At 30.8% G+C, this 26,924-nt stretch overlaps 1 protein-coding gene across 9 annotated transcripts in view; it reads right to left on the bottom strand.

Annotated features, from left to right (window-relative positions):
• Positions 1-26,924, bottom strand: part of LOC129805738 (broad-complex core protein) — a 113,290-nt gene that overhangs the window by 80,755 nt on the left and 5,611 nt on the right. For 3 of the 9 annotated variants that reach the window (XM_055853858.1, XM_055853849.1, XM_055853857.1), the window contains exon 1: positions 13,069-13,152. The exons of 2 other annotated variants lie outside the window; for them this stretch is intronic. In XM_055853858.1, the coding sequence (XP_055709833.1) occupies positions 13,069-13,084 (16 nt within the window). In that variant the 5' untranslated portion in view covers positions 13,085-13,152. Of the gene's footprint in view, positions 1-7,677; positions 7,824-13,068; positions 13,153-26,924 lie in introns of those variants that run through there. 4 more of the 9 variants (XM_055853850.1, XM_055853851.1, XM_055853856.1 and 1 more) reach the window with 2 other exon arrangements.

The following is a 26,924-nucleotide window of genomic DNA, read 5'->3' as shown; positions in this document are numbered from 1 at the left end:
ATGGTGAAACTTTTGTGTTTTTCCCATAGAAAAGTAAATTAAAATTTAACAATATCCCTCCCATCAGGATATTGTGCTTGAAAATTGAGAAATGAGTGGTGAAATACCCAAGTTGATGGGATGTAGGATGTAAAGAAAGGAAATTCTTCAATCAATACTTTTGCAAATCTATCAAAATTATCCATTGAATTTATGCAGATAAACTTTTTCGGTGAATCCCTAAAGAAATCTACCGAGGGGCGATAAACTTTTCCATTAATAAGAATATACTTTAACTAACACAAAAATATTATATTATCTAACTTTAGGAAATTATTGATATTTATGAAAATCTAGGATTACATGATTATGATACTGAATTTGAGTTTTTTCTGAGTGTAATGCAAATAAAAACAATAGTTCATATTCATTAATTCAGGTCATTTGCAGTTGATCTTAATTTTCTATGTTTTTCTATATTTTGTACTAGGGGAGACTGGGGCAAAACTTGTCAAAATGCATATTTAATTCTTTCACGAGCTCTGAGAAAACTTAAACGTTTTATAATGAGCATATTCTTATAGGAAATTTACTACTCTTCAACATTTCAGAAGACTATTTTCCTCTATCTCGAAAGAAATGTGATTTTCGAATCATTTTTTAAAAGTCGATTTTGTGGAGATTCTCAAAATTGCTGGGGCAAATTTTGTCAGTCTTCGGATAATTTGTGACGTTTTACTCTTGCAAACGTTAAAAATATCAAATAGACATATTTTTATAGGAAATTTATTCCTCTACAACTTTGTCGAAGATAATTTTTCTCTATCTTAACGAGAAATGTGCTTAAATTGAGCTAATCAGTATTGATATTTTCTGTAAGCCAAATATTCTAAAAATAGGGCTCAAAATTTCATTATTTTTTATTTTATATAATCCTTCCTCGAATCCTTTGAAACTTTGTAAATTTAAGTATGTTCATGAAGGTTATCTATAATAAAAATTTCAAGCCTCAGTCTCTTTTATTTTATTGAAATTTTCGTTTTGACAAACTTTGCCCGTCTCCCCTGCTACTGAAATTCTTATAGTTTTTATGTTTTATCCATAGAAGAATAAAGGAAGGATCCAGGAACGGCAACGCCAGTTCTGCATATATATTTTTTTAATATTTAAAATTAGTTTACAATTAGTTGACAATTATGTGAGAAAACAATAAAAATATTTCAGATTTTACCTTAACTTATATAAAAAAATTATCTAATACTTAGTTAAAAATTGAACAAACTTACTTAGCACTATTACAAACTTTAGTTCGTAATTTCGATTTTCCGAATACGCTGAGTTGTGTTTAACGATTTTCGTACAAAATTATCGATATCAGATAATTATTTGCATTAGTGTATTTCGGACTTTGCAAGTTTTCAAATTTAAATTTGTATTCTATGAACAATTTCGTTTAGTGTGATTTCTAAAACAAAATTTAAATTCATAAACCAAATTGCTCTGCCGTGTTAAATCTAGGCCATTTCATTTTAACAACAATCTTCAAAACCTAAATATATCATATGGCAACCCAAACGCTGAATACGCTTTTGACAGGACGTAAGAAACAAATTTTCAAGGTGTCGAGGATGGCGAATAATAAAAGGAAATCAGGAAGGCAATGTTATTTGATTAAGTCAAAGTAAAAAATTCCAAAAATCATAAAAAGTCTAACACGGATTTTTTCAATAAGAATCAACGCATATTTAGTACAGATGAATTATATACATATTGCACTAAATAAATAGTAGAAGTTAAGAAAATTCCGTGATCCTATACTTAAAATTATTTTACGGCAAATCTAATTTCACTAGAAAGAACTAATTTATTTAGTAATTTACTTTTCTTCCCTCTTTCTCTCTCTTTTCATTCTTGCTCTCCGTTTTTTTTTACATTAAAAGAAAAAGTGACAAGCATGAAAAATTTTAGAAGAAAATCCAAAAATAATTTATTTAAAATATCGTTTCTAACTATGTACATTTTTTCTATCTGTTCAACAATAAATGGATCAGAATCATTCATACACTCAATTTTTCACTTCTTTGAAAATAGCAAAGTGCTGTTTAGTCAAATATGTGCAATTGACCGGAACAAGTAATTATCGGAAAGGGTCAAGTCTAGAAAATACAGCGAGGGTAGTAAGACATCCAGATTCAGTATTTTGATGCAATACTACGGAACGTAGTCGTGTTACAATATCACTTGTTCGTATTTGTTGACCTATAATGGCCGTTTTTCGAGTAATACATGATCGAAATCGATCAAACGTTGTTGGTAACGACTTCAATTGGCAGTTTTCGCTCAATTTTAGCAGCTCATAATTCTTTGTTACTCCATTCGAGTAATGAGTATTGTCTTCTTCCTGGAGATATTAGGCCGTTTTGTTGATTTTGATGCTTTATCAGGTAAAAGTTACAACGTTTTGGGTTTAGTATATTGAATAATAGTCATTTATCATCTCCTGTAGTACTACTTTAATACTGGAAAATTGTTCTTTCATACCATTAAGGTAAAATTTTGGAAATAGATTTTTGAATTTTTGCCTGTTTTTTTAGTGAACTCACGTGTCACACATTTTCCTTGTAATTGTAAAGTAAATCCTCGAAAATATTTCGCCGAGTTCCGTTGAATGCCCCCGAAAACTAATTTTATAATCTTCATCCAGAAACAACTACAGATCGGCGCCATTAACAGCTTTTGGTCTTTTGGTTCTTTTCGAACATAACTTCACACATGAGGGCCAGCTACATGTGTCTCTAACTAACGCCATCTATCTATGAACGGAGGATTTAAAGTTGAGGAATTGGTAAGTAAAATCATTGCTAAGGTTACGCCTCTGTATTATCGAAAGACGGATATGTTTAGGCAATATATTCTTCTAGTGACTTCTTAAGTGTATTTATTACATCTATTTTTCTGTGTAAAAAAACATAGAAAAACATCGCAAATTAGCGGAAGACGCCTGTTTATTTACCAGGTGTTTCGAAACTTTTTTTTTCAAAATACGTTATATAAAATAAATCAAAGGAAATGTATGGGTATTAGAAATAAAAATTCGACTGAGTAACTTGAAAATGATGAGTTGAACACCCCCTGCCATTTCTACCCACCATCAGTGTATTGTTTCGCGAATTTTATTTCTAGTTGCGAAAGATAATACATAAAGTATGATGGCAAAGTACAAGGTAGTATATTTATGTCGTCCTTTATATATCAAAGTAATACGATATAAAATTTTCCATTTCCTGTTACACTAACTCTCAGTCTTTCTGCCCTTCCTCCCACCGCCATTGGCATCCTATCTCTGTCTCTCTAAAACACAAAAATATTACACAACACATTACCAGTTCTTATATAAATAAATATTGCTCTCACTCAGACCGTAGTTCATGTACATCCCTTCAGTTCGCTATAATGCTATATCCTAAGTGCTATACCTATATCCAGGGTGTTTTTGCTGTAGCGCGGGTGGTATGAGGTAAGTGGGGTGGTGGTAAGTGGTGGAATGAGATCCTTGAGAATAAATCCATTTTCCATTTCACTCTTTTCCGCCGAAATACACAGTCTCCACTATTACATCTATACTTCATCCGCAGCAAATCTCCCATACCACCCTTCGAGCCCTTTTTCATCCCCCGCACCAACCCCTATTCCCACTATGCTTTTCCAAAGCGATGGATAATAATTTTCTGGTGATGCGCAAAAATTTCCCCGCATGTTTATACACACTCATCTTTGCACACACACCACCATTGTAATGGGAAATATATTTGTTCAGTGTACTGTACATTTTCCACATAATGTGCATGTATTCCAATTTTAGATGAATATTTCAACTTTTCTTTCTTTTCATCGCAATTTCGTAAGTAATGTTGCTCCCCGAAAAGAAGACATATTTCAAGCACAAGAGGATACATCCTACAAAAACTTCAATGGTAGTTTACCAGAAATAATGGAATAAAGTAATGGGAGTTTTCGTTATTTCGGTCTAACACATTTTCATAAGAATATTCTTCATAAACATAATATATTAAAAAAAATAATGATGTTGCTTTTGTCTTTTTTTGATGAAAAAATTTATTCACAATTGCACAAAATGCATGTAAAGTCTAAGGAATTTAACATTAAAGCTGAAAATAGCAGGAAAAAGGTTTGTAAGAATTTACCTCAATTTTGAGATAAATCTTTAAACTTTAGTCCGTTAAACCAGCATTCGAAAATTGATTTTTATTCTCAAATAAAAATTTTGAATCTTAGTGTGGTATTACACACACTTTACAGAAATTTAAAGACAATTCACATTACTTGTAATGTAAATATTCCTCGAAAATTATAATTTTTAAATTACTTTGTTAGACTTTGGTATGTTTAGCAATAGAAAGTCGAACTTGACCCATAAAAATCAGTTGAAATATAGGGTAAGTGCACCAAATTCCGGCCATCTTGCAAATTTCGACCATATTCTTTGTTCCTCGAATTTCCACGAATTTTTAGTTTTTGCATACTTTAGAGATTATACAATGCAAAAAATAACAAAAAATATCACTTCTATGAGCAAAATTATCTGAAAAAGGCATTGGAAAAATTCCGGGAGGGCAAGGAAATATGAGACTAAAGGTGACCAGAATAGCCCACCAAAGCTATGTCTACATTTTTATTCAATTTAAAATGTATTAAAAATGATTTTAGAGAAAATAAAGACGATAAACTGTCTACAAGGTTCCAAGCAATTCTCTTTATACACTGGTAAAAATAAAAGGGTTAAATTGATCCTTTTCGAAAAGATGGATCATATTTGAACCTTTGAAAAGACCACTAGTGTCTCTTGAAATTTTATATGCAAATCTATTACGTTAGATTATATTTTATCACGAACTTATTACTGATACCATATTTCTCTCATCTGAGCGCATCTGATCTCTTACCAAAGATGACTTTATCACTGTTTTTGTTTGTTTATTCCGGAGATTAATAAGTGTAAAAACAGGGACACTTTCAAAGGATCCTCGGTGATTCTTTCATTTTGATTAGTTGGATCAATTTGACCCTTTTATTTTTACCAGTCAGTGTAATAGAGTAACAAAAAAATTCTATTTGTATTAAAAATATTACATTTCAAATTTAAGACATTGGTGCTTGCATGCAACTATGCCGAAATTTGGCACACTTACCCTACAGTAGTATTAAAACATATTTTATCGGCCGAAAAAAGTCATACGTTTGCTAGAAGAACATTTTATTTGGAAAAATGTACGTTTTTTTCGGAACAAAGGGGGTATTTATTATGGCTTTCTTATTAATTTATTCAAGAATCATAACTGAAGTTATTTAATTCTGTTTCAAACTAAGCCTTTTTATCGCTAAGTTACTCAAATCGTATAATTTTAAGATATTCGAAATAAAAAAAAAAACATTTTGAACAAATTATTTTCTACATTGAATACGAATCGTCTCAAAATTTTAATATAGAAGGAAGCACTTGGATTGATCGATACTGAACATCGGGGATCGAATTTAATCGAATCAAGATAAAAGTGTATCTGTTTGAAAATTATTTTCTGTTTTTATTAGTTGTCTTATTTAAAATTTCTTACATTGGTCACATTAGACTAATTTTAAAATGTTTAAAGTCTGTAAGAAAATGGCGAATAATTTTCAAAAAACCTTGGAAAAAAATGATCCGATCCAGTGTTGATCACTTCATCATTTCTTCTACGTCAACAATCAATTTCAATCATTTTCATAATCTTATGGATCATTTGCTAGAAGTATCTAATCCGAAGTGAAGATTCAGCCATTAGGGTAAAGTGATATAAGTTGGACAATTCGCCGGTACAAGTTGGATATAGCTTTTTTCTTGATAAATACAGTACAAAATTTGTTTTTAAGCACAAGGAATTAAATTATAAAACTAAAGTATTAAAAATATACAAATAAGAATGAAGTACTAAATTTATTAAGAAAAAAACCCTGTCCAACTTGTACCACTTTACCCTATAGTAATTTTTAACACTTTGATCTGAGCTGTTAGGTTTTCTATCATCATCATTTGCAACCACTTATCCTAATTGGGATTACGAGCCCAGAAAATTCAGGGATGGGATGATAACTTTTCGATACTATCGAATAGATAAATCTATATCCGTTAGATTAAGTTCATGTCGATTTTTTATGCATTGTTGGACTTTTTTGTGACATTTTTAAAAGAATGTGACTATTCAGTGTTCATCTGTCGATTCTGAAAAATTAAAACGATAGTTTCACTAAAATAAATAGGCGTTTATCAACAATTTCATTCTTTTAGGAATGTCATATTAAATGATTAAACAATGCGTAAAAAGTGGATATTCACCTAATCTAATAAATAAATATTTATCGATACTGTAGTATTAAACAGTAATCGTTACACCCCCTGTCGCAATGGCTGAATTTTTAAATATTTTAAATGAAATTGGCAGAAAATATAGTTTAAATGTTGTACTTTTATATGCCTAAGAGCTTGAATTAAATAATTTTTTATTATGCTGAAATTTTTTTTTATAGAAAATAGTAGATTTTTTTTTAGTATTATCGACCCACACAACCCCTTAAATAGCAAAATATTAAATTGAAACAGTATACAATTTAGATTTCTAAACGTAATGAAATTGTGGTAAAATCAGATTCTTTTATTTAGAGATTTAGTTTATTTACAGTCTGAAATTTTATATTTTATTGGATGAATTTAATTTTTTAAGTGAAACTGCTGAAATATTTTTTTCCCATTATTTCAATTGAAGATAATATCTGCTAAGATACTTGAGAAAGATAATCGGTAATTGAGATCAATGCATCTGGAATGAAATTTTGAAAAAAAAAAAAATCAAATTTGACCAATTCAGCACTGGAGTAAGCCCTCAAGAGCGACTTGCTGAACTGTGAAGAAGAAACTTTATTTAACAACGTTTTAACAAATCTACCTATAATTTTTTATTTTAGTGTACGGGTAATATTGAACAAAAAATTTATTATGTTTTAGAAAATAAAAATTGTTGTTTATAAGTCTTTCGGGTATTAGTTTTTTAAACAAAGATTGTTTTCTGCAAAGTGTTGTGTCGTTCATTAAGATCTTTTAATTAATTAGCTTGGTATTGAAATTTCTTGTTTTAAAAAAGTCTGTGTTTCATTAATGAAAATCAACAAATAATTAGGACTTTTGATTCTTTAATTGTTTTATATAATACCAGAAAATTCTGATAATTAATAGTTACAAATATTAGGATCTAAAGCGAAACTACTTCATGTTTCAGAGAAAATTGTATTCTTATCATTATCACTATTCTCAAACGAAACGATATATTTAATAAAATTTGTTTATTCTAACACAAATGAAACAAAATCTTATTAATTTAATATGTACGATACATCATTTTACGTGTACGACTAAAATTAGGTGTTTGATAATATTAAAGAAGTCACAGGTATTGTAACCAGTTATTCTCAAAAATTCACGTTGTAACCGAAATGGGATTTAATAAACATGTTTAAACAAAACTTGTTTAAATATTTCTAATTTAATCTCTTACGGAATACGTGTTAAATTTATATTAATTCAATTAATCTTCTGTTTTTGTCAAAATAAAGCCTCAGTTTAAGTGTGGAAAATATTACTGGACTTACCAAATTAGGAGTTTCTCTTGAAGGTGGGCTAACAAAATAACCCGCGAACTGATTAGTTTATCCAGGGATAATTAGGAAAATTTTTATCACATTATTGAACATATCCAAAGAAAGATAACCTTTTTAAAAAAAATAATCAAATGATTCCTGTTTAATTGTTATAATCTCAAGTCTGAGTAAAGTTTCAAACGGTTAAACATTTACAGAATCACAAAAATATATTGTACTAATCTCATGGTTATTGTAAAAATAAAAACAATAAAAAAATCATGGATATAACATTATTTTAGTAGAAATACCGGCAAAACGTTAAGAGAAATTGAATTAATTCGCGTAAGAGAATCGTGCACCATTTCTGCGGATTGAATTACGCCAGCAACTAAAACCGATAAGTGTATTCGCAAAAATTTTTGGCAAAGACTATTAAGGTCATGCTGGTACCAAATACTTGGAAATTATGAGTGTGTATGGGACATGAGAACTGGGTGCACAGTAATTTCAATTTTTAACAGAGTTATTTGGTCACATTTTAATAAAAACCAAAAAATAAGCTTCCCATGTACATTCAAATGTTATTTGCCAAGGAATTATGTGATAGACTTACAAGAAACTTGCTTTTGTGACACAAAGAAAAATCATTGTAACCCTGTTCTTCTTCTGTCATATATATTTATAAATATCGCCTTATCAATTTCTTTTCTATGTGGGTCTACATATATAATAGAAAAAAAGTGTTTATTGCCAACTTTTTATCTAATAGTAAACCTATTTGAGATACCCAGTATCTGCAGCGCCATCGCTATAGTTTGCTAATTTTATTTTTGCTTGATAACACCACAAATACGCTCATAAACACCTTTTCTGCAGACACGGGAAAAATGTTATTAGAGATAGACAAACGATGTGAAGAAAAAGAAGTGTTTGTTTCTAAGTTTTATTTCTCTAAATGAAACTCTAAAACAAGAGGCCACAGATATTGAAAATTGCTCCAACTATTTCAAAGACGTATCAGTCAACGGATATTGTTTTTCGATTCGTTTTTTTGAGAAGTCTTTAAATGAATGTTTCAACTATACAAAGAGTTATTCATTAGTGGAATCAAATTTTATTGTCGGAAGCAATTAACAAAACTTAGGGGAAAGTGGGGCACCAGCGAATATGAGATAGCACCAACATTGAGATTTTTTAATCAGAGATTAGACTTCAGAGAACAAGATCTATAAGAAATATAGACACTATAGGGATGCTTGTCCACTGAATAAATGGTCGATATACTTGAAGAGGTTAGAGATAAAAATTAGTGTTCGGTGTTACCCCATGTTCGGTGGTGCCCAAGTTTCTCCTATTTATATTTTACTTCTTAAATATTAAAATAACCATTCAAGATATAAAATTTATCAAAGATATCCAACTTATATATTAAAAAAAAATAATTGTTATGTTTTTTTCACAATTTATAATTGTTTTAGGGATAAATAATGCTTAATTGTAATTTAATAATTGTCGTTTGCATCTACTGTTGCTGTATCCATTTTTTTTTAGATTCACTGATTTTATTTATTTTTAATTTGTTTTCAATACTAGTATATTTATTGTAATCTAAATTAAAAGGTAAATTCAATAAATTTAAAAATCATTAAGGTCAGAGAATCGAAAAAGTACAGATACGACAGAAGTTTATATAAATAAATAGTCATAGTGATGTTATTACTAATCCTATTCAAATTCAGTGCGATAAAAATTACAAATTAGACGAAAACTTAGCGAAAATATTCAATATTTATTTGCTAAAAGTTGTACTAGTGATTTAGTTTTTTTTTAAGATGTAGGTTTTGTCCTGCAATAATGGTAACAGAGTGACAGTTTACTGTTTGTTTGCAACTAAAAACAAAATTCACTTTAGCTCCAGCTTCTTTGCTCCAAATTATTCGTTTTTGCGAGTATCTAATCTATTTCAGTTGTTTTAACATTTATTTCTTGATTTCGATTGTTTTTTTTGTAAGAGTAGAGTATTAAGAGCCTTAAGCCAGATGGTAAAAAGGTCTGTCACGGTTTACTATGGCTGCCGATCAAATGATCATGGTAACTGATCGATATCCGTCAACTGATCATGGAGACCGATCAGGGTCAATCAACCGATTATGGACACTGATCATCGTCAATCAACCAAACACAGAGACTGATTGGCGTCGATTAATCGATCATGGAAATTGTCGACATCAATCATCCGATCATGGAGACTGATCGGTATCGATCAATTGGTCACGGAAACTGATCGACTTCAATGGTTCGATCATGGAGACTGATCGGCGTCAATCAATAGGTCAAGAAGATTGACCGACATCAATCATCCGATAATGGAGACTGATCGGTGTCGATCAATCGGTCATGGAAACTGACCGACATCAATCATCCGATCATGGAGACTGATCGGTGTCGATCAGTCGGTCATGGAAATTGACCGACATCAATCATCCGATAATGGAGACTGATCGGTGTCGATCAGTCGGTCATGGAAACTGACCGACATCAATCATCCGATCATGGAGACTGATCTGCATCGATCAATTGGTTAAGGAAATTTACCGACATCAATTATCCGATCATGTAGACTGATAAATCGTCGGTCAACTGATTATGAAGATCTGTATTTATCTGCCGATCAGAGTGATTGATTCTCGCCAATTAGCCAATGTGCCGCTGAAAATGTCATTATTGTCTAAGTCTTATGTTAAAACTGACTAAAAAAAAGGATTTAACCACAACCTGACCTATTTTCCAGGATATCTTTGACTTAATACTGTCAATCAAAATATATTGCTATCAGATCAGATTCATTAAAGGAATATGGAAAAAAATATTAATTGTTCGAAGCCAGAGAATGTGCGAAGCCTTAAAGCTTTCCCCTAATATTAAAAATGATTCCCAATACTCAAAAACTTTTGTCATGCAAACATGTTTTCGGAATTGCCTATGAGAGTGAGCGAGATGACTAAATTTAGGATCTCATACACCAAGATGGATAAAAACAAATAACAAAGTAATAAGGTGGGCCAGATCGGGCTGGTGATGACGTAGATACTTTTTGGAGGTTATGTCAAAAATCATCTGTTCGTGACTTGCGCCAAAATCTCATGCGAATACTTTTCTATAAAATGTTGGGAATATATCAAAATTATTAGTTTAATTGTTAACAGAAATGACTATTGTTATCAATTAAACTAATATTTGATATTGTTTCTGTTTTTCTCATACTTTTTTGCCACAAAATTCCACTGGGCAAAAATTATTTCCACGAAACCCGGCAGACCATACATTGCATGAGCAAATCACAAATGTGTCAGAACTTTCAATACTAATGTACTTTCTTTGGAAAAAAACTTAGAATAAGCAAAATGATACAGAATTCTATAAATCACGTAGAATACCAAATTGATATAAAATGTCGAGTTCAGATATTCTAAACAAAAAGCAAATTAAATTTTCTATAATTTCGTAAGACTTCTACAACGGTTCTAAGGACTCATAAATCCATTGCCCCATTAAGATTTCCACATTTTTTGTTTTGTGTTAACTAAGAAAAAAAATCAAGAAAAATCTTAAAATTAGTTTTCATTGATTTTATTAGCAAAAAGCAATTTTATTAAGTTATTCTTTTTCCAACACTTTCTAAAATTTTCCTCTAAAATTGACATCGTTACGTATGTATCAGGAATGAGTTTTTTTTCAGAACTGTCAAGAGCAATTCAGAAAAGAAATTTAAGGTGGCATTTGAATTCTCAACTTATGGTTCTTTCAGTACAATTTTACGACTATTTTGGATCTTATATGACTTAATTTTTATCCATTATTCTTACATTTAGAAGTATTTTGTGATTTTTAATCAATTTTCATGCCTCGAAACTTATAAAATGTCATCACCTGATGAAATTTTGCCAACGAGGGGAATTCACTAAGGCAAAATTGGCATTTTCTCGCCTTTAGCGAGTTTTTTTTGAATATTGAAATACTTGAGAGATAAATATTTACGATATTCGGAATTTTTAAGAATTAATTGCGTTATTCGCATAATTTCTATTCTGGATTAAAACGTGACCTTTTTTGATCATTGTAGTCTTCATTGTGGTAAAACCCATTCAATTGTTTATTCATGTATGATGTTGTACTCTTTATAAAAGATTTGGCACTTTACCGCACTTTGGAATTATCTCCCAATATTTTGATTCTTGGTCTATTTTTTAAAATTTAAATCATAAAAATATTATCAAATAATTTTTTCACAAAGAGAAAGTTACGCTAGGGAAAATGCTCTCTGCAGTTCAGACTTTACCATCTTTTTCCGGGGAAATCGAAAATTAATCTTAATTTTTGCTACACAAAAAGAATCTGAATAATAATAGAATCTTTCTATTACAAATGTTTGACAAATCTGAGTTGTCGACACTGTACCAGTCGGGTAAAAGTATCTACGTCACTGGCGGTTCGATCTGGCCCACCTTATACTTGAAACATCTTGCTCATACACTCTGACTGAAATGTCTGAAACATGTTTACAAAACAGAAGTTATTGTGAGTTGGGCATAAGTCAAGTTCTTCTATTTCATAATCCCCTGAAATGTGCGATATTTATAGGAATCCTTCGCTCTTTTATCTCAATTCTATTCTTTTCATCCAGTGGTTATCTATAGAATCATTATTTTAAAATGCATTTTAACCACTATGTAGGCGAGTGAGAAAAAAAAATACTCGTGGCATTACTTAGTCTATAGTTATAATAAAAAAATGGCTTGTTTTCTGCAGAAATGTGAAAAACATCATATAAGTTTTAGTTTTTGGCGACGAACGGAATGTTTTTTTGAGCTTATTTTTTCCACTGACGTGGGAAGCAGTTAAAATCGTTCTTAGAAACTGCATACACTGGCAAAAATAGTCATTTTTTGTCCATTTTTTCTCATCTCTCAATATAAAATTACTTGACGACAAACTCATATAAATTCTAATACGTTGACGAATATAAAATGTCTAGTGAAATTAGATAAGATAGTGAATTCTTTGTATGAACTTTTGTGAAAATTTACATAAAGGCGAAGACATAGCATGGTAAAAAAATTGAAAAAAAAAGAAAACGAAGAAGAGAAAAAATACGAAATTGTTTTATTTTCTCTATATGCTATTTTATTCCATTTGTTAGGAAGACCTTGGTCTTTAATCTTTTCACACATAGACTCGCTATAGAAACTCTTATCGCATAAATTGCAACCACTATAACTTTTTTCTTGTCTATGTCAAAATTTTTACAGTGACCTCGCAACAGAATTATCTTCACGGGTTGTAATCATTTTGCTCATGGGATACGAATTGAAGAAAAAGAAGAAACAGGAGGGAACTTACCTTTTGCGAAAATCATGTATTGAATATAAATTCACAAATAGATCACTAAATTTGTGCACCTTCTTCACCGGTCAAGTTGTCCAATACTGAACGAAGAGTCAACATTCAAATGCTGTTTCACTTCAAACAATTTTTCTAGAGTTACTTTTTTTCTACTTTATGAAAATATTCAGAGTCTAAAAGTCAAGAGACGTTACAATCTATACTGTGTGTCATTCATGCAAAATAGGCAAAACGCAAATTTTTTTCGATGATTCATCTACTTTTACGGGGAATAGAAATTTTGTCTTGCATAGTATAGTTCCATTTATTGTATAAATTTATGTTTCCCTCTACCACATTCAGTGACTAATTGAGTGAAATATGTTTGTTGTCTCTGGATTTCCATAAAGATGTCTCATTAATAAGCATAGGTTGTCTTCTTGTTAGAAGAGTTAGAAGAATTTAATTGTTTTTCTTTTCATTCAACAAATTTGGCTTCGAGTCTCTGTTAAATTATTTCTATTTAAACTACTCTTTTTACTTTAAAAAAGATTAGAAGAGGCAGATCTTTTTATTTTAATGTGAAACATAATTTTTAGCAGTTGGAGTGATTTAGGAAGAAAATCTCAGTTAAAAATAAAATATTAGCAGGAAAACGTTCGTCATAGATGGATGAAATTTTCTGCATTTCTGGAGAATCAAACCCTCGTCATTTTGTGTGGGAGTTTCCCAGTATGAAGACATAAATAGTACGACAACAAGGCCCAAGAAGTCAGGAAAAAGGACAAGGTTATCTGCTGTATTCAATTATTACAAAACATTCCTTTATTATGATTAGCAGATAAATATCATATTAACCCCTATCACTTCTCATTTTCTATACATCAAGCAACTGGGCTTCATAATTGGAAACTGACTTCACAAGCGGCACCTCTTGGAATTGAGGCAGGGTAGCGCCGATCTTAGGTGAGATTAGATCTTTCAATCGGAAGTTCTGGCCCAGATTCCATTTTTTAGTTATAAAATATTTCGACTCCTTATACCGTACTAAGGGATCGTATTTTAGTAGAATTTTGGTAATCTGAAGTTTCGAGTTTTTGGACGTCACGCTATTTGTCCGTCTATCTGTTCAGCTGTCGTTAGCTCTAGAGGCCAAACACTTAGAGATAGAGACTTGGAACCTTCGGGGTGTGCCTCATAAGTCGATCCTGGGATCATTAACATACCCATAATTTTTCATCTATTCCTCCCCTTCCCTTTCAAAACCATGTTTTTAAGATTTTTCGAAAACTTTTTGTTCGGATATCACCGAATCTAGAGGCCAAACGGTTAGAAATAATGGCTTTTTGATTTCGACTACCCTCCCATAAATTGATTATCCCATCTTTAATAAGATCTTCATGGGTTCTCTTGTACTTTTTTGTATATAATTTTATAGCAAAGAATTTACTGACATTAACAATTGGCTTCCCCTCCCCTTTACCGCTCCATCCCCTCAAAAACCTTACTTTTTACGCTTTCTGGAACAATTCTTCCTTCGATTACTCAGGCGGACATTTTGTCCTTATATGAAAATTATATTGAATCACTCCTAATGGGTGCAAACACAAGCAGAGTTTGATTCCTCAATAGTGTCTTGGAAAAAAGGTAAATGGAACTCAATTTGCACAAAAAAGCGTTGATATTCGAAGAATTCAATTTAAATTTCGAATTTTGATAGTAATTTTTCGAACAAGGTGGAGAAAATTTATCAAATATCACACTAAGTAGCTGGCAAAGGAGTTACTCAGTGATTATGAAGTGATTAAATAATGAGACAAGAATTGTAAGCGTTCTTGTTCTATTTTTTTTCTTCACAGAAATGTGAAGACCGACACATTTTGACACTTGAGCACTTCGAAATTCTAACAGGATGTATCTCAGCCACCTTGCGGAACTATCAAGAAGTAAGTATGTCTCTTCTTTGGCTTTTCAAACAGATCTTCGAATTTTTCAAGATCTACTTGTGGATGGTAAGAATAACCCTTTCAATCCGGATAATCTGGCGCAATTCATTTTAGAGGGATATCTCCGGTGATTGCTAGTGAAAAGGTAGTCACCCTCAGGTGAAAACACTTTTTTGGTTTTGCTCAGTGCTTTCATTGGCAATAACCGGAGATATCCCTGTTAAATTCCTAATAGCTTTTCAATGTCAAAGGTTAAAAAGGTTCTAAAAAGCGTATTTTTGAACTTTATGGGGTCATGTTTGGGCTCCTTGGAAAGATCTTGGAATTTCTGATATCTGAATCTGAATTCTGATATGAAATCTGAATCGTTTCCAATCAGTAGGGGAATTTTGTAGCAGTATTACAATGTCATATGACAAATTTAAAACTTTTAATGTCGTAAAGTCGGAAAAGTATTTCACAATTCGATTCATATTATTTACTGAAAGCTTCATATAGAGCTCTGTCTTGCTCTTAATGCTGCCCTGATCCCAAATTTATGAAGAAAATTTGTCATATGAGATTGTCCAGTGGGGTGACATTAGCTCTGAAAAATGCGACCAGTTTTAGTGTATTTTTTTCCCAGTTTTCGGACACATTTCACAAGATATCTCCAAAACTACATAGACTGCCAATTTAGGGTTTTCGGTTGCCTCTTCGTTATTAAATTGGCTTTTATTTTGTATTGGTATTTTTTACTAATTCATTCTACAATGACAGAAAACAGCTAGTAAACTCAAAAATTTTTTCGGCTCGCTAGAAACATATGGGAAACCTAGGTAATGTCATGCCCCTGAGATTGTCATACTGTTACAGAATACCCCAACAGATAAGCATTTTTATCCAAAAACGAATTTCATTACTCTTAAGCTTTTATGCGCGCTCTTTGAGTGATTAATGAATCGGTTCAAACCGTTTGTGAACTGGTAAACGTTAAATGATGCGAAAGTGCTTTTGGGGTATAGTTAATAAGTTACGAGTTTGAGGATTTTGCAAAGTATGGGACGCTTTTCCACCCCTTGTATGCTAACAAGATATTTATAGGGCAAAGCTTCAAGGATTCGCACATACTCTGGCTTGGAACTGGAACACTTCATATTTTCGTATAATAATATCATCAATGAATATGATCTATTTTTTCAGGAAATGAGTAACCTAAGGCTAGTTATTAAAATACATTGAAACATATCATATGCATTAGATGAATATGGGGAAAAATGAAGTAGTTCGAAGTCAGAGTATTTGGGAAGCATGAGTCTTCCCTTAGTTTTTTTTTAAATTGTGAAGGAAAACAAACGTGAAGGAAATTAAATTGATGGAGTTACTGGAATTCGTCGGGAACAGGAATCTTTCAAAAAGAAACTCATCTCTTTTCCCAACAAAATTTGATAACCCCAGCAACTTAATCAAAATTTCAATATTCAATTCGCAAACAGATGACTAAAATGTTGAATATTGTTTAATATATCGAACATTTGAGTTATATAGATAAATATGTATTTCTTAGAATTCATATTCTAATACAAAGATTTTTTTAACCCTTTAACGACGAGACAGTATTCGTGGACCGAAAATCAGCAATAAAAATGAAACCAATGAACAAAACCAGTAAAAGGTCATATATCTCGCCTTCGAAAGGCCAACACAGTCTGATTTGGTGTATTTTTTGTCTCTATGAACGATAAGGATAAAAATAGCCTAAAAATTTATGTAATTTTTCTGACAATACTAATGAATGATAATTTTCAATCTAATGAAAAATATTATATTTGAGTATTGTAGTTTCTTTTCTCAAAACGGATTTGCTTAAAAAAATGAAAGTATAAAAAATATTTAAAATTAATTTTCATTATGAGAATTTAAAAATTCGTCATTTTTGAGCTTAAAAATTTACTAAATAGCAAATAGCTGGAGACTTCCAAAAAAAATATCCTAGATTCCTTCAACCTTCTATTTTCCAATTACGTACAAACATAAGGAAAAAATAACTTTAGGTAGTCAGTAAAAATTATTTTCTTTATGGGACACCGGTGTTCCAATCGTCCTTAAAGGGTTAATGGTTATCATATTCAAATATTCATCGTTTTGCTCTTTCGTAACGTTCACTTCAAATTTAAAGCTTATTATAAAGCTTACAAAAGTATTATTAGCAAATTAATTCAAAAGTGATTTGTGGAAATAAATTTTGAAAATCACAAAAATTTAGAGAAATAACTTTTCATACATTTTAATATTAATTCATTAAATATCGAGATTGCATTCACTCCCACCGACTCCTCAAAAATATGTTTTACAAAACAAAGTTATTATGAGTTTTTCATAAATTATAAAAAAAATATAAAATTATTTTATATTGAACGATTGGACATTTATAAAAAAATTAAGAATTTTCCCTAAGAAATTGCCATGTTGTTTTTTATTGCAATTTTTAATTCTTTCTGTCGCACGAATATAATTTATTGTTTAATGAGTAGAAGTAAGTTTTAAAATTTAATAATTGCTCCTAAAAAGTTGTCAATTATACGATCTTGGCTGATTGAAATGACAACATGCGATGTTATATGGCTAATAAATTATTTGATTTATAAGTCACCTGGGAGGGAATTCTGTAACTCGATGAACGCTTCACTAGTGAACGATTCACTAATGAAAGGTTCACGGGCTTCTCTTCACGACTGCTAGAAAAGTTATTCTGTAACTTTGCGTGAAGCAGAGAGGGGAAATGTGTTGAAATTTTATTAAATTTAAGATTTTCATCAATATTTGAACTAAATAACAATGGAAAACACTAGAATTGAGTATTAGAAATGATGTAGTGCTGTTTTTCAAGCTGATTATGAAAAAAAATTTCAGTGGCTTCACCGAGTGATAACATCATCTTCACTGAAAAATTGACAAGTGAAAAACATAACCTAAAAGTGATCCCTTCACGTGAAGCTATCGCAGAATCTCTTTTGCGATCACTTTAGTGAAGCGTTCACCAATTTTGACAGGTGGTCACTTCACAGGGTTACAGAATTCCCCCCCCTGGCCATAAATAATTGGAAATTTCAGCCAAATTGTATGTAACTTAATAAAAATAACTTTATTACCATGCGTGTAGAATATTGTAACATTGGAAAGCTTCTATAATATTAATGGAAAAGTTTGGAATTCAATACAGTGTATACAGTGTTATACAGGCTTCAAACCTCAGACTTATAGCCATATGGCTTAACTGTCCTAATTTCTTATCAATCAAGATTTTTTTAGAAAAATTCATTTTAAGATTGGATTATTAAAGATAATTAATCTATTAGATTCTCAAAAAGTAATAAAATTTCTCACTATTTAGGATTTTGAGACCCTTGGGAACTTGGCTAAACCTCTAGTCTGAACACAGCTTCTATTTAAAAAAACTCGAAATCGGTTTAAGAAACCAAAAGCAAAACATTTTTAGTTCTCATTTTGTCCACGTGATAGATGATAAACTTCCTGTTCGAATTTCGAATTGACTTTAGTGCGAAAATTTAGTTTAAAAATTCGAAATTGAATTTGAATTCTTCGAGCATCAACGACTTCTATACAATTGTTGGAATTTTATCCTTCATATCTTTTTCAAAATCAATAATTTCTAATTTTCATCCCGGCTGCACTAAAGACCATTGCATTATGATCATACGTAAGTGATAGCAACGATCAAGTTCACTTTCTGCAAGTGAGAAGCCTCCCGAGAGCTTTTTCTATTGCTTCAATTGAAATTTCTTGTTTCACAGAAGACTATTCATCGTGCAAAATGTATGTTTGTCTTACTTTTTCTGCAAATTAAATAAATAAACAGGACACTAAAGAATAAGTTACGTCACGCTGTCTGTCTAGTCTAGAGTCAATAGACGGTTAAAAAAGTATAAGGCCATTGAATTGAACACAAAACGTCTCACACTCTCATCCAATAAACACCGTGAACAGTCAATTTAGTAACATGAATTTGGTCAAAATGGAATTTCTTTTGCCCATAATGTGACGCTCCAAGTGAATTTTAAAGACTCCCCACGACATACAATGGATTTTGGGTGATGTAAACAATTAAACACTCTTTTCTTGTTTGGTGTACATCTTCCTTTTTTTTGCATGCAGAGAAATCTTGAAATAAAAGTTTGGTGCAAAAATGAGGCGTTTGCCAATGAATCAAACTCTGTTTCTTTTGGCGTTTTGAGATCTTACTGAAGGAGGGTGCAAAAAACTTCGCGAACGCGACTATACATAGACATTTTATTTGGGCGTTTGGTGCATTGAATTCGTCAATTTCATGTTCCTTTCGGTTTTATACACAGAACCGATTTTTTGACTCTAGTCGCAGCCACAGCTAAAGGTCATCGACTGCAGTTCAAAGCAATACGCGATGTTTTTCCTTTATTTATTTTTTTGCATGTATTTTTTTCTTATTCCTTTCTGCACACCACTTCGTTTATATTCTCAATTCTACAATCTTTATTTTATTTTTTTTTTTTATTATTGCTGCCATGTATGTTAACCACTGACGAAATGCAGTCACTCACATAACAAACACATCTATGCACATTTTAATTCTTTTTTTTTGTGCTTCTTTTATCTGCCAAAGAGTCGCGAAAAAAATCTCTGGCTTAACTTTGGTGGATTCTTGCAGAAGAGCTGCGTTGCCGAATTTTTCTGATCGTTAATTTTAATCAAATAAAAAATGTATATCTTTAGACTCGGGCTGTCCAACGACTTCTCTGTGCAACAAGTTATTGCATTTTTTTAGCGTTCGCATTTTGGCTAAAAAAAAATATTTTCACCAACTTTTTACGCAAATTTTAAAAAAAATGCGGCATTTGTAGAGAAAATAGAACTGCTTTATTATGCTTTTAAAATACATACTAGTACAATTTATATATAAATGCACTTGTACTAGAAACAAACGTGGGGTAATGTGGGGCAGAAACTAAGAAGTTTTAAATTAAATGTTGTAATTGATTACAAGAAGAAAATAATTGAGTCATAGTAAATAATGCAGAGGACGCCCTTTTGATAATTCTTCGGCACTTTTAAAAAATTAAATTAAAAAAAAAACAACTTCAAAACTTACTCTTACCTGTGAGAAACAGTATTATACTAAATAATAATAATTTTAGGGTCGAATGAACACCTCTTCGACAGAACCACTAATAACACTTTTGTGAAAATTTTGAAATTTATTTAATGTATCAAATGAAATGTTTGTACACAAAAAGTATTTTTTAAAATTGTTCGTAAATGTTTGTGAATTTTCTACTGGGGACACTAAAAAGTTCGTAAATGTATGTGCTTTTACACAAACATTTGTTTGTACATTCTTGTTTACCTGGCAAAACTTTACAAACAAATGATGAAATTTTACAAACATTTTTCTGTGTACGAAAATTTTCGAACAAATATTTGTAAAAGAGCGAAAAATGCTAGTGAAATGATCATGTTACGAACAATTTTTGTGAAAAAATACAAACTTTTACTAATTTTATAGTAATTAATAATAACTTTTAATAATTTATTTGAATATAGTTAACTGCCTTATTGCTCTGATTGAAGCTGTCCCTGAAGTATATTCGAAACTTAATGCAACTCTCTTAGGACCAAAATAGATTTAGTCTGATTCGGGGGTTAATAATAATCCAATTCTAAGTAAATTTTTTTCAAAAAATTGTGATCGATAAGAAATTAGAGTAATTAAGCCATATAGCTAAGTCTTAGGTCTGAAGCCGGTATAAGTTCTATTTAAAAATAGGAAAATATGCTGGATTTGAAAGGTGCTCGTATTCAAAGGTACCCCACTTTCCCCTAGATACTATAGAGATGCTTGTCCACTGAATAAATGGTCGTCATGGTCCAAGTAGTTTAGAAATAAAAATCAGTGTTTGATACCACCCTACATTAAGTGATACCTTAGTTTACCCTACCCAGCAGTAAATATGAAGGGCCCAGGAACTTCAAACAGACAGTTTATCACTTTTTTTTTAGAAGCTTTTGATAAATATGCTATTAGATATTAAGTAAAATAACCTTATTTGTAACTTTTATTAAGAATAATTTTTTTTTTTCAAATTTATTTCGCACATATTCCATCCATCGACAAGAAAAACATCGCATCTAATCACATTATCAAATTAACTTATTAAATTAAAATTGTTCTAAATTGTTCTCCATTTCTATTATATCGAAGGAGAAAAATGCCAAAATTGGATAAGGCCGAGGGTATTTGGTCTCGAAAATTGAAATATCTTCCATCTAGATTTCTTTGAAGTCAAAAAAAAAATTGTGGTCGTGTCCAATATTGGCGTTCTCCAATAAAATACACTATAATTTTCGGATCAAATAAACACCATTAGAGATGGGGCATGTGAAGAAGGTTGAGTGTGAAAAAAGAGCTGTCGAAAGGCATTTTTTATCACCTGACTGCGAAGGAAGAGATGCCAGATGGACACGAATATAATAGTGATCCTACAAAATCATATAGAAATAGGTGGAGTGGCAAAAAGAGACGCTAAAACCACTAAATATCGCCAAAGGGCCTCATATTTCTTTTATAAGTCGTCAATCTAAACATCAGCACTCCTCATCAGGTTGCAAAAGAGAGCCTGGCCCCAGAAAATGATGATGAACAAAAGCCCCAAGTTCTCTTGAGAATTTATGTGGTGTATTGTTTTGTGCCATTTTCAATATAAAAGAGTTCCTTGGTCCCTTGTCGAAACCCCAAATTGTTATACAAATTTTTGCATACAGTATGTGGTTGATATAGTGTTGAAACAGATGTTGATATGGTGTATTTTTATAAAAATAATAACCGTGTCAGAATCTTGCACTTTTCAACAAACTTTTCACACAGGAAGTTATTTGGAGATTCTCATGAAATTCTGTTTTATTTTTTTTTTTGTTCTTTCACCCCATATACGCCGACAACTGGCCAGGTTTTTTATGAAGCTCAGTCATCAATTTTTCACCAAGATCGCCAAATTCCGATCATTAATTTAAAAACAGCTTTTCACTATTCTGCTCTTAAGAGGCTTACAACGTGATTAATGAATTGGTATTCACTGTAAAATTTTATAAATTGCAATTCGGTACATTTTACTCAAAAAAAAAGTTCTTCTGTTTTTGTATTCAAAAATCGCAAAATATTCGCACCTCTAAAATTGATTTAAAACGATTAAGATATGTTTACCCAATTAACATAATTGTCCGAATTATCAGGATGTTCAAATATCCAGCCAATAATAAAATAGCTAATTTTACTATTTTTGATTGGATTGAAAATTACTGTCAATTCCCAGAAGTAGGATCACTGTAACATTTAGATATCTGTTTTTAAATGAACAATGTGATGGAAATTTTTGTTGATTTGCTCATCTATCGCACCTATTGTGTTAAATTTTAATCGAAACATTTTTAATTAAAATATAATATTCTACACAGATAGGTTTTCTGGATTCAATACTAGAAAAAAATCCAGTCTCGGAAAAATTCCAGTTATGATCCGAAAGCGGTGTAAAGATTACGTTTTTAGGATTATGGATTATATGGACACTGAGAAAAAAAGAGGGTACGATTAACTTTTTTTCCTCATAACTTTAACACTTTTTAGGTGTAAAAATATATCAACATTTTTTAATGTTAATTTTACACCTTTTTAAGGATAAAATTAACACGAAAAATGGTAACTTTAACCCTCAATACACCTAAAAAGGGTAATATTTACACCGATTTCGGATCAATACTGCAGGGTAAAATTAACATTTCCGGAATGTTATTTTAACTTTTTCGGATTTCTCTCAGTGGACCCTCATGAAAAAAAACCTATCAACTAAAATAGTTTTAAAATTAACGTGACAAAATAGTATCTATGTATTTTTACATAAAACGCTAATTCTACTATCTTTTTCTTCTAAGTGAAGTTATAATCAATTTCATAAATTTATTGACAATCCATTATATTACCTGAAATTTAAGTATTTAATCACGTAATCATTTTAATACTAAATACAAAAAAATAATGAAGACAATTGTATTATAACGCTAAATTCTAAAAGGTTTATTTATTTATGTAGCAAACTTATTGAAAACCAAGATGTTTGTGCATAAGATTTTACTTTATTATGAAAATTAATATAAAAAAAAACAAAAGAGTTAATAAAAATATGATCTTAGGTTTTTCTACCGTACATTAAGGGTTTCAAAATAAAATTTTAAAACATATTTTTCTAAAATAAGAAATTCAATAATTCCATAGTTTTCTTTGTTATTATGTAGATAAAGGCATAAGTTTTATGTTTAACAAGAATTTGGTAAAAAGAAAGATTAAATGAATTTAGAAACTCTTTAGAAGTTACTCAAAAAAAACAGTCCAAAATACAATTAAAATTTAAAATGTTATTTATGTTCAGATAACTTTGAAAGATGGAGGATTTTTGAAGAACCTGTTTCTGATATGATTTGTTTTACTTCTTTTTAATTGAAATGGTCATAGTTCTTTCTTGTTTTTGGAATCCGTAGTACCTATTTTAATCAATAATTCATAAAAAGTTAATTGTTCTGAATAAAAAAAAATTTTATATATAGAAAATAGAGTTCCTATTAATCATTATTATTATTATTATTATTATTATCAATATTGCAAGTGGAATCGCAATGTTTGCATACCATTAGCTGTAAACCTCACTTCATTTTTTTAAAATAAATTTTTAATATAATGTAGTTGAATTATGTCTCTTGGCTATTTTATTTTTTTTTTATCTCCCATTTTTTATGGTAGTGTGTTTCATTATTCATAAAAAAAGCTTAGTAATGATATAAATTTAAATTTTGTGTTGTTAAAAAATATAAAAGCTATGTATTTTATTCATGGTTTTTTTTTTTTAATCGATATAACGAATATTCAGGAAAAAATATTAATGAATTTTTATTCATTATTCGAAAAGTAATTAACACAGAAATGAATTTTTCATTACAAAGATCATATATGCGTGTAGGGAAGAGTGGCACAGATTCTGGCATGCACAACTTTTGCACTAAAGAAAATAAAGAAAAAAAAACTAGCTGAAAGTGCTCCACCGTCCTTTACATGATTTTTTATATAGTTGACCAGATATTACAACTTCTCGATAGAAATTCGCTAAACCGGAAAGCTCACTGGCATGTCAAAATCAGAAGAAAACTCGATAGATGGTGTTGTCAACTGTACCCAAAATTAATTTTTTAGTTTTTTTTGTCAAAAAACCAATAAAATGGAATAAAGATACAAAATAACTTTTTGAAACTCTGTTACTTTTTATACAAACTTAAATATTTTCGCTCAAATTTGTTAACAAATTTATTTATGGGAATGGTGCATCAGCTTTAATTTTTCCATTTTTTTAAATAGTGGTTGACATTTTATCCGTTATTACGGGTTTCTAACTAAAGGTTCAACCCAAAAGTTTCAAGATCCAAAATATCAATAAATTTTGATCAATTTTTTTATTCAGTTTATTTTAATCAAATCACTCAGAAAAAAAGACGGTGCGATTAACTTTTTTCCTCAGAAATTTAACACTTTTTAGGTGTAAAAATATATTAACATTTTTTAATGTGCGTTTTACACCTTTTTAAGGGTAAAATTAACATGAAAAGGGTAATTTTAACCCCTAATACACCTGAAAAGGTTAATATTTACACCAATTTTGGATCAATACTGCAGGGTAAAATAAACATTTCTGGAATGTTATTTTAACTTTTTCGGATTTCTCTCAGTCAGTGATGGATTATTTGCTTTTAAAATCCAATACCAAAGTTAAAATTTTCTACAAATTTGTTTCTTAGGAAATTACAAAAAATCAGAATGATAAGTAAATGTTAAGTTTCAAGCCCGTATAAGATTCAAGGGCAAGTGGGGCACTTTTGAAATTGAATTGGGGCAGATTTAAAATTTGACTGTTGTCTTTTATTTTTAAATGGAACTGGACCTTACCGTAATATTCACGGTAATTCAGCATCACAAAATCATTCTGAAGCTAAATTACATTATGAAAAGCCTCAATTGTTTTATTTATTTTTTTTTTAAAATAAAGTACGAAGAAAAAGTCGAATTTCAAAGGTACCCCAGTTCATAAGTGCCTCACTTCCCACTAGCCATAAGATTAATTTTATATGAGGCAATACTTTTGTAAGAATTTTGACGATTTGATAATTATATTAGATTTTGAAAAATCAATAAAATGAATTGTTTTTTAGGAATTTCGGAAACATTTGGCAACGGGGTTAAATCGGTCTTCAGACCAAAATTTTATCAAGAACGTCTCAAAATCCTAAATAGGGGGAAGTGGGACGCCTTTGAATTGGGGTAACTTTATAATTTGGTATGGGTCAATAGGTCAAGTGGTAGAGCACTCGCTCTATGGTGCAGAGGGGTTTGAATCCCCTCTAGGTCACAAGGAATTTTTCTGGCGTTAAAGGTGTTCGGATTGCATCCAGTGAGCTTCACTGCACTTGATTCCACGGGCATGGGACTGACTACTTCATCCCGTACAAGAAAAAATAATAATGCGTGTCTAGAAATCCCCTTGCAGGAAGGCCTAGTTCCTCCATGGAATGTTGTGCCAGCATTATTATTATTTTTTTATCCTAATCTCGGTACCAGGAACAACATATCTCTCAGACTAATAATATTCTAAGTCGATTTAGAATAGTGTGGAATATAACCGTCGAATTTAGCTTCACAATTAGTTTGTGTAGTATTTAAAAATCTGAGAAAAAAGCCCTACCTTAAATGTGCCCCAATTCAAAAGTACCCTAACCCTTTTAGCAACCAATTTTACTGATTTTTTTAGAGTTTAATATGGGTCATTTGCTTTTAATAATCCAAAAATCTTGAAAATATTCTATGTAACTAAGTATTGAAATCCGTATAAACCTCTAGCCTAATGCCCTAGACACACTTACGACTTAAGCCGAGAGACGACTTAGTGGAAAATGACAGAAATGTAGTTTTACCATTATTTCTAATATAATTACGCTAAGCCGTCTCTCGGCTAATCCTCAGGTCTGTCAATGCCCTAAATCTCGAATTAGAAGATATAGAATTTTGCAATTGTTAACTGGCTGCATTTGTATTAGGTGAGATTCTTAATAATCTCACCTACTATTTCAATTCAATATTCCTCTAAATTTCAAATTTACAGACCAAGAATGTTTATTAGCAAATATTATTGAAATTAGTGAAGCGAATTGGATGCTGTTGTAGTCATATTTCCAGCATCTCTTTTGCGACTCCTAAACATAAAAAAGTGTATGTCTGGGGCATGTTTAATTGCACTTTTGAGGTTTCATCACCTTCAGCAAAGTCCTTCAACTGAGCTTTTTTTTTTAAATAGACTCAAACTTGAGATCTTGTATTTGCATTCAAAATTCTCAAGTCTCATTCGATAGTGTGTGAGTTTTTATGGTTCCTAAAGCAAAAAAAAAATCTCTCTTTTGAGTCAGAGTGCAGACTTTTTGGACAAGGGTACATTGAGCTTATGATGTGGCTGGTAGGATTTCTGATCTTCTCATATTACACTGAAATGCTTTTTAACAAGCCCATTGGTTCGGGTATATAGAGAGGCCTCCATCGCATAAATATGCTTCACAATCTATTCGTCGTTGAGGATTCTTAGATGGAGCACCATATACATAGCGCGATATGTGCAAGTGAGGTTCTTGGGTGCATATGTAGTGGCCGCATTGAAGAGCATATAAAATAGAGAATCACGATGGTAAAATTGGAGGGAAAAAAAAGTGTAAGAAGAAAATAAATTGGCAAAAGTCTGCTAAATAGAATTTTTTCGGCTCTTCGGGTTTTATAAAAATGCATGGATGCGATTGTGTTTGGGTTAATATTTATTT

Source organism: Phlebotomus papatasi, chromosome 3 (genome assembly GCF_024763615.1).
Source record: "Phlebotomus papatasi isolate M1 chromosome 3, Ppap_2.1, whole genome shotgun sequence".
Taxonomy (NCBI): Eukaryota; Metazoa; Arthropoda; class Insecta; order Diptera; family Psychodidae; genus Phlebotomus; species Phlebotomus papatasi.
The sequence above is the reverse complement of the archived record's forward strand: the minus strand, read 5'-3'. Positions and strand labels throughout refer to the sequence as shown.